Source organism: Callithrix jacchus, chromosome 1 (genome assembly GCF_049354715.1).
Source record: "Callithrix jacchus isolate 240 chromosome 1, calJac240_pri, whole genome shotgun sequence".
NCBI lineage: Eukaryota > Metazoa > Chordata > Mammalia > Primates > Cebidae > Callithrix > Callithrix jacchus.
Window position 1 is genome coordinate 133,885,262 of NC_133502.1, and position 13,475 is coordinate 133,898,736.

The 13,475-nt window shown below is 35.3% G+C and overlaps 1 protein-coding gene across 3 annotated transcripts in view; it reads right to left on the bottom strand.

Annotated features, from left to right (window-relative positions):
- Window positions 1-13,475, bottom strand: part of CAAP1 (caspase activity and apoptosis inhibitor 1) — a 68,546-nt gene that overhangs the window by 10,174 nt on the left and 44,897 nt on the right. For all 3 annotated transcript variants that reach the window (XM_002742985.6, XM_054256914.2, XM_078370346.1), the window contains one exon: window positions 8,214-8,287. In XM_002742985.6, the coding sequence (XP_002743031.2) occupies window positions 8,214-8,287 (74 nt within the window). The remainder of the gene's footprint in view (window positions 1-8,213; window positions 8,288-13,475) is intronic.

Consider the following 13,475-nt stretch of genomic DNA (forward strand, 5'->3'; position numbering starts at 1 on the left):
TGCAATGAGCCAAGATCACACCACTGCACTCCGGCCTGGGTGACAGAGCGAGACTCTATTGAGAGAAGAGGGGAGGTGAGCAGATGTAGGTAGGCGATGGGAAGGCATCAGAGATATGGAGATATTTGATCTTAAAAACAGTAGTTTGATGTCAATAAGAGTACACCACTGGTGTAAATGAGTTCAGATCTCAGATTTGACATATTGGAACACAGGTATTAAAACTTGCAGTCACAACTGATAGGCTGTGAACTAGACCTGTGATAGATCAACGCAGTTCTGGTTTTCAAAAGTGACTTCTGTAAGACTACAGTACAGTAAACCTGGTATCAATTCCCAGTGAAATTCTAGGTTTATTAGGAGGTTTATGAGCTCTGGAAAAAAAAAATAGTATCAACTAATTTAGACAGATCAGGTAACATTTGATCAGGAATCTAAATGATGCATGGAAGACCCATATGATTATCCAAGGAAGGAAGCAGGCAGGCAGAAGGAACAGCGAAAACAAAGCCCCTGACACAACAGTGTTTGGTGCTAGAAGAAAGCAAAGAGGTGGGAGCAGAGAGAGCAAGGTGGGAGTAACAGGTCACATCATGTGAAGGCGGTACTGGCCACAGGAAAGACGGACATGGATTTTGTGCAGAGATGAGAAGCTACTAGAAGGCTTTGATAAGAACAGTGACATGACCATTCATACAGTTCAAAACAACCAGACTGCTTTGTGAATAGAGACTAAGGGAACATGACAGAAACAGGGGTATGAGGATGGAGAAGAAGGAAAGGACTAAAGAATGATTCTTGGCCTGGTTCTTGGCCTGGACACTGAGAAGAATGTAACTGCTATTTATCAAGATGGTGACAGATGGCAGAAGTAGCAAGGTATTGTTGTTTTTATGTTTCTTGTTTTTTGGGGAGTCAGAGAGGGATCCAGAATTTATTCAGGGACAGGCTAACTTTAAAATGCTTTAATAAGTAAACTGGATATACAAGTGTTAGAAAGAAGTCTGAATTTTAGAAATAAATTAGTAGTTGTCAGTCTTGGAACTACAGAAGATCATCACTTAGTGTAGGAAAACGTCGGTCCTGGGGCACTCTTCCTTTAGAAGTCAGAAAGAGTTAGGAAACCCAGTGTCAAAAAAGATAAAATAACCAATGCTGTCAAATGCAGCTGGTGGGTCAAGATGAGAACCGAGCAATGACCAGTGAAATGGCTGCTGGCAATAATTCACTGCAGAGGGGGACAATGATTAGGTGGAGAAATGAAGTATTTGCTGGTACCAAAAGGTAGCAAGATCAGTATTCAAAGAGAGGGGCTGGTCTGGGCAGCACAAAGAGTTCACCAGTTTTAATAGGAGATAAAGGGAGTATATAGGTTCAGATACAGGTGGATATGAAAAAATTTATTTCTGTATCTGTTTTCCTTTATGAGATGCATTCTTTCCAGGTCAGTACATACTTATCTTTCTATCCCTAGTGCCTAGAACGAAACAGTAAGTTTGTTGGGTGAAGGGGTGAGCTTCAAAATTTGAAGAGATATTACTTGGAAGATATATTAAACTCATTAGCTTAAAACCAGGGCACAGAGAAACCAATGAATACAATTTACATACAGGCATCTATAATGATTCAATATATACCCTTTTACCAATTAGAAACTGCCAGGTTGATACTGAGGTGATGAGGCAGAAAACAATAATGACAATAACGATAACAGAAATAATTACAACAAGGACTGATATTTTTGATCACTTAATATGTACTAAACATGACTCTAAAGCACTTTGCATTTTTAATTCATTCAATCCTTGCATCTACATAATGAAACAGGCATTCATATTTACTATCCTCATTTTAAAAATGAGGAAACTTGGGAACAGAGAATTTAAGTAACTTGCCCTAGTTTGACACAGCTAAAGCAGCAAAAACAAAATTCGAACCCAAGTAAATCTCCAAAATCTATGCACTTAACATTCTATATTATTTCTCAGAACTTAATAGGCTCAAAATAACCACAGAAGCTTCACAAATTAGGATGCTGGGTTCAGCCGAAAGTGTCTTCTTGTGCGTCCTTTAAATGATATACTTATGAAGTCTTACATGAATAAATATAGTATGTAGCAAATACACACCTAGAGACTGTGTATTAAAATATGAGTAACTAGTAAGAGAACAAAAAGACAAGCTGCAGATTCAGAGAAAACATTTGCAAAACATATGTGACAAAGCACTGGTACCCAAAATACCTAGAGACTTCTTAAAACAACAATATGAAAACAGCCCAGTTTTGAAAATCCCCAAAAGATCTAAAAAGACAACTCACCAAATATATATAAACAGCAAATAAGTATATGAAACACGTTCAACATCATATGTCATTAAGGAATTGCAAAAGAAAACAAGAGATTACTTATACGCCATTAGAATGGCCAAAATCCAGAACACTGACACTACCAAATGCTATGAGAACATGGAGCAACAGGAACTCTCATTCATTGTCAGTGGGAATGCAAAAGGATACACTTTGGAATGCAGTTTGGCAGTTTCTTACAAAACTAAACTTGGTATTTATCCAAATGGGTTGCGAAGTTATATCCGCACAAAAACCCGCATACTATTTTATTCATAATTGCCAAAACTTGGACGCAACCAAGATGTCATGGGTGAATGGATCAACAAACCGCTCTACATCTATGCAATGGAAGATACTCAGCAATAAAACAAAATGTACTGTCAAGCCCCACAAAGACATGGAGGAACTTCAAATACTGAGTGACAGAAACCAATCTGAAAAGGCTACACACTGTATGATTCAAAACTACAGAGATTCCAGGAAAAGCAAAACTATAGGGACTGTAAAATGATCAGTGGTTGCCAGGGGTTGGGGGAGAGAGAGAGGGGCGGGATAAATAGGTGGAACACAGGAGATTTTTTAAGGCAGTGAAAAGATTCTGTATATTGTAACAGTGGATTTATGTCATTATAAAATTATCAAAACCCATAGAATGTACAACACAAAGGGTAAGCCCTAATCATAAATTATGGACTTTGTTAATAATAATGTACAAATTGGTTCACTTGGGGAGGAGTTGGTAAGCAGGTATATGAGAACTCTCTGTACTTCCTGCTCATTTTTCTGTAAACCTAAAGCTGCTACAAAAAAAGTCTTTTAATAAAAAAATAAAGTGTAAGCTCATCACGTATCAACTATATGATGTGGCAGCCAAAACTGTGAATTAAATCAGACTATGATGTGGTGTGTGTAGAGTTCAGAAACTGGTGACAATATCTGGATGCAAGCCTAGTATTTACTGTCTTTTCCTGTGGTAGGAGCACACAGGTAAAGAGGTGCTTTCCCTAATAAACTGGGTAAGAATGTAATGACTAAAAAGCAACCAAAGTCCCAGTAACAACTGAAGGTTTACACTATGTGACCTCCAAAGTAGATGCCTCAAGAGTATGTCTAGGATCCTATGATCTACATCACAGGATAGAATGTTTAAAGTGAGTACTTAAAGACACATAGAAATAAACATTTCTCTCAAAATACTGAAATCTGTTTGGATATTTATGCGTCTTGATAAAAAAGACACATACATATCCAAAAAAAAACCTTGCCAATTGGTAGTGGTTTTTTTTTGTTGTTGTTGTTGTTGTTTTGTTTTTTCTTTTGAGACAAAGTCTCGCTCTGATGCCCAGGCTGGTGTGCTGTGGTGCAATCATGGCTCGTGCAGCTTGGACCTCCTGGGTCCTCAGCCTCCTAAAATGCTGGGATTGTTGGCATGAGCCTGGCCAATAATTTTTTTAATGGGGGAGGGATAAGATTTGAGCCTATTTAAAGCAAAGCTCTGTGTGCATATTTTGTGCTTGCATGTCTTTAAGGAAAAGATTCTCACATGAGACAGCGAATGTACAAGTATTCAAAATAAGATGTGGAAAATATCTTAACTGATTTTGGTCATTTTATATACCATGTAATTACATTATTTATTTTAATGACTGTACTCAAATGAATATATTTTAAGAAACCATTAAACAGATCAAAGACTAAATCAAATGTATTTTTTTCTTCCAATAGAATAAAAAATTTAGAGATAACAGAAAAAAAAGTGTATATTTCACTTTGCTTCCATTAAACAATTTAGGAAAACAGTTACTAACCACTCTTCCTAAGTACAAACAACGCACTAGGCACTGGTCTTAACAAAACCTGACAGCTAGAGAGGAACAACCATTGCTTGAATCCTCTACAACAGCACCACCAAGTGGCTATTTGTGTCCAAACACATTCAGCATCAGAAACGTATCTTAGAAGGCAGTCCACTGCATTAAACCAAAAACTTTTGTCTAATGATAATGTTATCTATTGGCTCTATTTTTTCTCCGAGGCCACAGAAAACAAATCTAATCACACTTCCATTTACTAGTCCTACAAATATTTTACAGAAACTACTATAAACCTCAACTCTTCAATCTAACTTAACAAAGCTATTTCTCATGTATAGTTTTAAAATTTCTCTCATGAAAACTTCCAAGAAGAAATGCAAACCATAAGAACTTAATTTTTGAATTACAAAGGAAAAATAGTTCACAAAATGACATACTTCTCCAATTGTAAACTTTAAAGCAACAATTTAAATACAGACCAATATTTTATAGCTCAATGTCTTCAATAAACTTACCATTAGCAGATATATTTGTTTGACATTTTAAAAATATTTTCTACAAACTAAATACCTTCAACAGTTTTTATTTCTAACTATAGCACAACTGACCAACTTAAAAAATTCATATAAGCCATCATTATTTGAAAAGCAGCACTCTGAAATCCTCCAGGAAATTAACATAAGATCTCAAACTTGCACATGTGAGGTTGCCAGTGTACATGTGCATGCACACATGTACCTACCTACACATGTGCTACAGCTGTGCTAATGAGTACAAACTATAACTGATGTTTCTTATACAACTGCATTCTGACTAAAATGAAAGATTTAAGAAATAATTTTTGGCTGGGTATGGTGGCTCATGCCTGTAATCCCAGCACTTTGGAAGGCCAAGGTGGGTAGATCACCTGAGGTCGGGAGTTTGAGACCAGCCTTGCCAACATGGTGAAACCCCATCTCTACTAATAATACAAAAATTAGCTGGGCGCGGTAGTAGCCACCTGTAATCCCAGCTACTCAGGAGGCTGAGGCAAGAGAACTACTTAAAGCTGGGAGGTGGAGAGAGTGGAAACTGAGCCACTGCATTCCAGCCTGGGCAACAGAGTAAAACTATGTGTCAAAAAAAAAAAAAAAGAAAGAAAGAATTTCTAACAGAAGAGTTTGTTTTACTATAGTACCAATCATTTAACCAATACATTATATATATTTGCAGGTTATGCACATTACAAATATATATATATATATATATAATTTTTTTTTTTTTTTTTGAGACAGCGTTTTTGCTCTTGTTACCCAGGCTGGAGTGCAATGGCGCAATCTCGGCTCACTGCAACCTCCGCCTCCTGGGTTCAGACAATTCTCCTGCCTCAGCCTCCTGAGTAGCTGGGATTATAGGCACGAGCCACCATGCCCAGCTAATTTTTTTTGTATTTTTAGTAGAGATGGGGTTTCACCATGCTGACCAGGATGGTCTCGATCTCTTGACCTCGTGATCCACCCACCTCGGCCTCCCAAAGTGCTGGGATTATAGGCGTGAGCCGCCGCGCCTGGCTAGATTATATTTACATTTAAATAACATTTTCACTGTTAAGGTAGTTCCTTTTACTAGTCTATTACTAAGGGCAGTGGAAGTTAGTGCACAATCTGATACTCATATTCAGCACTGCCAGTTTCAAAAATATTTTCTATCAACAAAAATGAATGAAACCAGTACAAGAAAATGCCAATTTCAACTTAATTCATAATTAATACTTATTATTCAAGTAATGCTTCAGCATTTTAAATGCTCTAAATACTGATAATGTAACTTACGTAACTTATATACCATTAATGGTATATGCAAAAAGAAAATTCAATGTTGCTTTATATTTTGGTCTACTGAACAAAAGGTTACTTCAGTACTAAATAAGCTTCAATGAATTTTCTCAATTGACCAAGCCATTAAAATGACAATGCATTCACAAGGAACTTATATTCTGCTTTTATTGAGCTCACTGTGAGCAAAAATAGCTAGCTATGCAAGAAAAGTTAGATTTTGCAGGTTATGCACATTACAAATAGACAGTATTAGTGCACTCAGAAAAAAGGGAATAATCTTTATTGAGCCCATCAGGATTTCTATTTCTTGACATACCTCAGCTTGTTTGGTGACTTCAAGCAAGTTAATTACTATCTGGTTGAGATTTCAGCTATGCTAATATTTATCTGGAAGATGGTCTTCATAAATATTCTAGGTAATATGTTTACCCATTATGCAATAAAACATTTTAAATTTTAACAGTTTGTAGATATTCTTCTAAAAAACTTTAATTCCCTACTTTTAAAAAAAGGCTAAAACTTAATTTAACTATTTCCTATAGATTTAGTCTCAACATGAGCACAAACTCTATCATATAGTGGTACTGCTGCATTTTGATCTCATGTTTTCTCAACTCTGCTTGATGCCATCAGTGTATTCTTAATATCTCATACCATTGTGAGAACCTAAGTGTAGTGTACAGGCTGCTAAGTGTAAAAGGCCTGGAGTTTTGACATCTGGCTCATTGGAGGTCTTCCTCTCTCCCTCTTTGCACCTTCATGACTGGTTTTCAAATGACTGAAGTTCTCATAAGAAATCACAGCAAAACAGGCTGTTGACACTAGGAAGACAGTTCTAAAGAACTCTGAGTGTGTGAACATGAGAAGAGAAAAACGTTTTCTTACAAGGTAACATTGGCTAATTTGTGGTCTCCCTTTTTTCCTAGGAACTGGAAATCAACCAGCCCATTCTAGCTTTTCTTACCCTTTATAGAACATTCTCTTTTCCTCAGATGATCTAATAGCATACCCTCCATACTGCCTATTCATTTGATACAAAGAGCAGAAACAAAGAAGAAACAGTAGCAGTGTAGTCTAATTATACATGAGGTGTAATCTAATTATATGAAATATAAGGTAATGTGATTATGATTATATTATATAAAAATAATGTGTGTTTAGCATATATTTATATATGACAAATAATGCCAAACTGAATCTGAGTTTACGGGGGTTCTCAGAAGTAGTCAGGATACAAAGACGTAATTTTGTCTGGCCGGATGCGAGGTTATCACAACAGGACTTTTGAAAAGCAGTAGGAATTTTTGAAACAATCAGAAATATTCATATACCCTACAGTAAATAAATGAGAATTACAGAAAATCTAGATTTTGCTATCTCTACACATAAATTGAACAAATCACTAAATTCATTATCTAACCTGTTTTTCCACTTTTTAAATAAAGCATTAATAAAAGACCAGTTTTAAAAAAAATTCTGCCTAAATAATGACTTGCTTTTCGCTACTAAGTAAGTTCATATGACTCATATTTTAGAGAAACTATTCTAAGCCATCAAAGATTAGGTGATTACATAATAGATAAGTTAATCTTCTTGGCTGCAACAAATTCTTACTGCTCTGAATTAATTTTATCAGAAACAAATGTGAGCTGGCATTTGAGTAGCTAATAAAAACTTACTTTACTTTCAATTTTTCCTACTAGAGATAAAAAAAGACATTTAAAAGATTAGCCCTACTAATGTACTTGGCTTGAATAAATTAAAATTACCACTTTATTTCTGCCAGCTGGTAATGTCAAAAACAAGAAAGCAATAAATAAGGAAGAAAGAAAGTAAACAAGGAAAAAATACCTCCAGGGGAAAAGTTATCTTATAAAACTTACTGATTTTTTTTCCACATACAACCCAAAGCTACCCAGTTAACATATCTCCAATGTCTTGCAGCTGAGGATATATAAATTACTGAAATAAAATTATTCAAGATGATAAAGCATTTCCTGGTAGCATCTGTAACTCACTATACATCACAAAATATAATCATTCCAGTAACTAAAAGAATCATGAAGTAAGGATATATTCTTTACACTTTTGACTTTTGATCAAATAAATTGCTCTCTTCCTCTATCTGTAAAATGGGGTGAGTCAGACATTGAAAATTGAAAATGTATTATTGGTAAAATGCTTCTATTCTTCAGGTAAATTTTATACAATAATCAAGTACTTGATTCATACCTTGTTTTAATTCCAAACCTTCAGGTTGCTTGTTCTCTCTCATGGATGAAGTAGAATCTATACAGATGTCTTGCCTGGGAAATGAAAATGACATCGACTTTTAAAACTATATTCAATCACATTATATTTACTATCCAAGTTCCTAGAATTAAGTTAGGCACTAGGGAAGACAGGCTGAATTCTTCTAAGCCCCCAGGGTATCATTCAGTGTACTATGAAAACTCAGAAACATGTATACAAGTGTCAGAAGCAGCAGCTACAAACTACTAGCAATTTAAGCAATATACTTATTTGTAAAACCAAGGGAAAACCTGAAAGGAACATGGAAGTAATTTTTTCTCCCTTCCATACTCTGCAGGATAGCTGATAGGAGAAATCATAACTCACAGCAGTATCCAATAATTTTTCACGTTCAACTGTTAAATTTAATGAGCATTTTGGCATTCAAATTACTTTATATTCATTTAATTTCATACCTCAAATGCTCTGATGTCTACAGTATATGGAAAATACATATTTTATACATAACATACATATGCAATCAAAGTAAAAGGATTAAACGTAAGATCATACAAAAAAGTTTCACTATGTTCCAGAAAAGAGCTGCAAACTAATGTGCTTTCTTAGCATTATACCATCTTAATATTAATATTATACTTTTCAGCAAAAAGATCAAGAAATTATAAATATTCAAATGAGCTATGTGACCATTTTCTTCAAAATAGGTATCTCTATTACCTTCTGAGAATTTTTATACACATTCTAAGGCTAACATACTAGAAATATTTAGGAAATTTTCCTACTCACAAAATTGTATCCATTCATTAACAGTAACAAATCCATCAAAAAACCAAAGGATTAAAAAAGACTTGTGATAATTTCTTTCAGAAGTTTACAATATTCTTTCCAATATATGCTTGTTTTGTATTAAAACTGCACTAATGCAAGCCCAAACTCAGAGAGTACAACATTATTTGGCTTTGCTGTTAATTGTGACATCAGAAATTTATAATTGAGATGTCTCAGACTTTTGTCTAATGTCACCTACTCAGATTTTATTTGTTCACCATGATGACGGCAGGTCGCAAGGAGGATATCAGCAATTCTCTCTGGCAATCCAGGGTCAGATTAAATGCCAGTATACTACATTAAGAGCTTTGCAAAATTTAAAGTTAAAATGTGCTACCTCAAATCTTCCAATCAAATTACATTTTACCTACTGGGAGCATTAGTCTAAGTATCTTCCTTTAGAGAAAATGTTTGCTTTTACACATACTAGAATTGCATTTAATTATTCTTCTAAACATATACATCTGAACTGACAAAAAAAAAAAAAAAAAAGACTTCAAAACATAATGTAACACCACCAATAAGAGGAGGATGGATATAGGTAATACTCTAAGGAAGATACAACATAATTTATATAATATTCTAGCCGAGAATATATAACCTGTATTATGAAGAATCACCAGACAAACTCAAATGGAAATGAGTAATGTTCTGTTAAGGAAAGGTGAATGTCATTATTATAAAATACAAAGGCTGTGGATCTATTCCAGGTTAAAAGATTGCTAAAGAGCCAAGACAATTAAATGTTATAAATGACCTGAGACTGCTGAACTGGTAGGGAAAATGTTGTGAAGGACATTACTGAGTCAAAAGACAAACTGAAATACTGATAGGAGACTGGATAAACGAATTATATCAACGATAAATTTTCTCAAGTTGGTACTGTTATGGTTACATAATAGAATATCTCTTGGAAAAACACAATGTAACATATAGAGAAAAGTGTCATGAGGCCAGGCGTGGTGGCTCACGCCCGTAATCCAAGCACTTTGGAGGCCAAGGCAGGCAGATCACCTGAGGTTGGGAGTTCAAGACCAGCCTGACCAACATGGTGAAAACCTCATCTTAAAAAAAAAAAAAGAGAGAGAGAGAGAAAAGTGTCATGATGTATATATCTTAGCTTCAAATGTTTCCTTAGAAAATATACATATATAAAAAGGAAGTATGCAAATAGGATAGAAGGTCAATAAATAAATCTAGATAAAGGGTATATGGATGTTTCTTGTACTATTCTTATTATTACAACATTGTAGTAAGTCTGAAAGTATTTCCAAATGTTTCAATTGATAATAATGCAATGTAACTGCATTTCCTATAAAAGCCCCTTAGAGACCCTTTAAATAAAAATTGGGCCCCTGTATAAGGACTAACTTCTCTCATAAACAATTTATTTTAATGCGCAAAGTGAACTTTTACAATATTCTAAGTTGGGTTCCATTAGGCTGTTGAAGTCACCAAACAGAATTTCAGACAGTAAGTATTGTACACCACCCTGTGGCAGAAAAGTGAAAAGCTAGATGCTTTCAAGTCTGTTTTACCTGAAGGGAAAAAAAAAAAAATCCCAGAAAGTTTTCAATAGTTTGAAAATTTTAAATCTATACTAGCTAATTTTTACAAGATGTACTTTTACAACCAAACTATAGGCAAAAAGTTCTCTAATACAATTTAAAGATCTTCCTTTACACAAATGGTGTAAAAGGCAAGATATTTACAAAAAGGAAATGTCTTAAATTGTAAGAAAATTATGTGTACATGTCTTTTTATGTCTAGTTTTATGAAAATAAAAACTTCGCCTATTCTCAGATGGTAAGACATACTAGGTGTCAGAATTAGGAAAACTGAAGCAATCCCAATTTATGTTTAAATGACATTTAAATATTTCTATCAAACACTTCAAAACTAAAGAAGAATTTTATAAACAACTAGAACAAGAAGAGTGGGGAGAGGGTGGGAACACACTGCCAAAGCCAGTTTAGGTTAAGAATTTTACAATTATCTCTGTGCTTCTGTTTAAATTTAAAAAAAAAAAAAAAAAAAGCCAGTTTTTCTTTTTTGTGACAGGTTGTCACCCTATCTTCCAGGAGGCTGGAGTGCAGTGGTGCGCTCAAGCAGTCTTCCTACCTCAGACTCCCAAGTAGCTAGGACTACAGACGTGCACCACCATGCCTGGCTAATTTTTTTAAGTAAAGATGGTATTTTGTCCTGTTGCCCAAACTGTCCTCAAACTCCTTGGCCTCCCAAAGTGCTGAGATTACAGGTATGAGCCAACTCGCCCAGCTCTATTTTTACATTTCTAACTCACTTCTGTCTCCAACATTCCTTTAAAGCAGCTTAATTTACAAGCTTGGCCTTGAATCACAAGGGAGCCCTATACTTATCACTGAGATTTAAGTTCTGAAACCAACATCAGCCCAACTTACTTTATTTTACCCTACCTGCTATCCACTGTCCATCCTTTCTTACAGTTCAATGAATTTTTTTTTTTTTTTGGAATCAGAGTAATACACTGGGGGAGATGTGTGGAACTTAATAAAGAACAACCACACATATGAACTCCTAAAAGTTAAAAATGTATTTCTAAATGTGGATTTCAAAAATCCAGTTGTCCACAAGTGAAATAATGGCAAATAAATCAACTCACATCTCTATTGTGCCCCTCATCAAGCCCCTTCCTCAGATAGCAAAATTTAACCCTAACCTGCTTATCTCCATATTTCCTCTGCTCAAATAATATAAATCAAAGGATCAGTTACCACAACCCAGTGTTTCCTCTGTCCCGAGATTCTCTAAGAATTCATTCTATTTAAACTGTCCCCCCACCCTGTAATTCGAAGATTTTTTTTTTTTTTTTTGAGATGGAGTTTTGCTGTTGCTACCCAGACTGGAGTGCAATGGCACGATCTCGGCTCACCACAACCTCCGCCTTCTGGGTTCAAGCAATTCTCCTGCCTCAGCCTCCCGAGTAGCTGGGACTACAGGCATGCACCACCATGCCCAGCTAATTTTTGTATTTTTAGTAGAGACGGGGTTTCACCTCATTGACCAGGACGGTCTCGATCTCTTGACTTCATGATCCACCCGCCTCAGCCTCCCAAAGTGCTGGGATTATAGGCATGAGCCACCGCGCCCAGCCTCAAGATTTTACAAATAGGCAATTTCCTAAATATAAGGCTTTATTTTAAAGTGACTAAAGGGAAACAAAGAGGTGAGTATATCTCCTCTTTGCTCTATCCCTATATTACTATGTTTTCATGTCCTTTCCAGTTTCAAAAATCAGCATTAGATCACTTTGTATAGACATTTAAAGGAGCAAGCATGCAGGTTTTAAAATGTGGAATGCTATCGAGCATTTTACACCACAATATTACCAGTGATTAGTAATATTGTCTGGGAAAATTTTCTGAAAAATGGTTATTTTGCATAAACTTATTATGTTATATAGAACATTCTATATATTATAGCCTAATAGCAATTTACAAAGAATATGAGAACATTAAGTGTTGTCCAGATAACCGTTTTATGATCCTTTACCAAACCAAAAGCACAGTCAGCTTTTTATGTGTCTAAGAGAAATGAATTTATAGAAAATAATGTCAATATAACAAATTGACCTCAATTGTGAGAAAAATCCTTTTATACATTCAAATATGTTTTCTCCTAAACTATTTTTGTAATAAATGAAAAAAATAGACACAAACCAATGACTCTTTTAAGCAATAGTAAAGATTAAAAATCACAACAAATTTGGCTGGGCACAGTGGCTCATGCCTGTAATCCTAGCACTTTGGGAGGCCGAGGCAAACAGATCACCTGAGGTCGGGAGTTCGAGACCAGCCTATCCAACATAGAGAAAACCCACCCTACTAAAAATACAAAATTAGCCAGGCGTGGTGGCGCATGCCTGTAATTCCAGCTACTTGGGAGGCTGAGGCAGGAGAGTCACTTGAACCCGGGAAGCGGAGGTTCCAGGAGGGTGAGGTGAGCCGAGATCATGCATTGCCCTCCAGCCTGGGCAACAAGAGTGAAACTCCGTCTCAAAAAAAAAAAAAACAAAACAAGAAGAAATGTATTGGTTTCCTTAGGTTTGTGTAGCATAAAAGGAATGGAGGGAAAATCCCCAATACTCATCAGTATAAAGTAGAATTTTAGAAACAGTCATTGTTACAGATTCCAAGTAAAAATTCCAAAACAAACAGTAATGTTTTTTTCCATGTTACCATGGGGCAAGTACTAGTTCTAAAGACTTTCGATCATTTTCTCATTTAATCATCATAACAATCTTATGCAATAGGATTCTGTTTTCCAGATGAGAAAATGAAGGCCTAGGAAAATTTCATAGAACTAACAAAAGACAGTAAATAACTTACTTTACTTACCTACCTACCTATTTATTTATTTATAAGATGGAGTCTC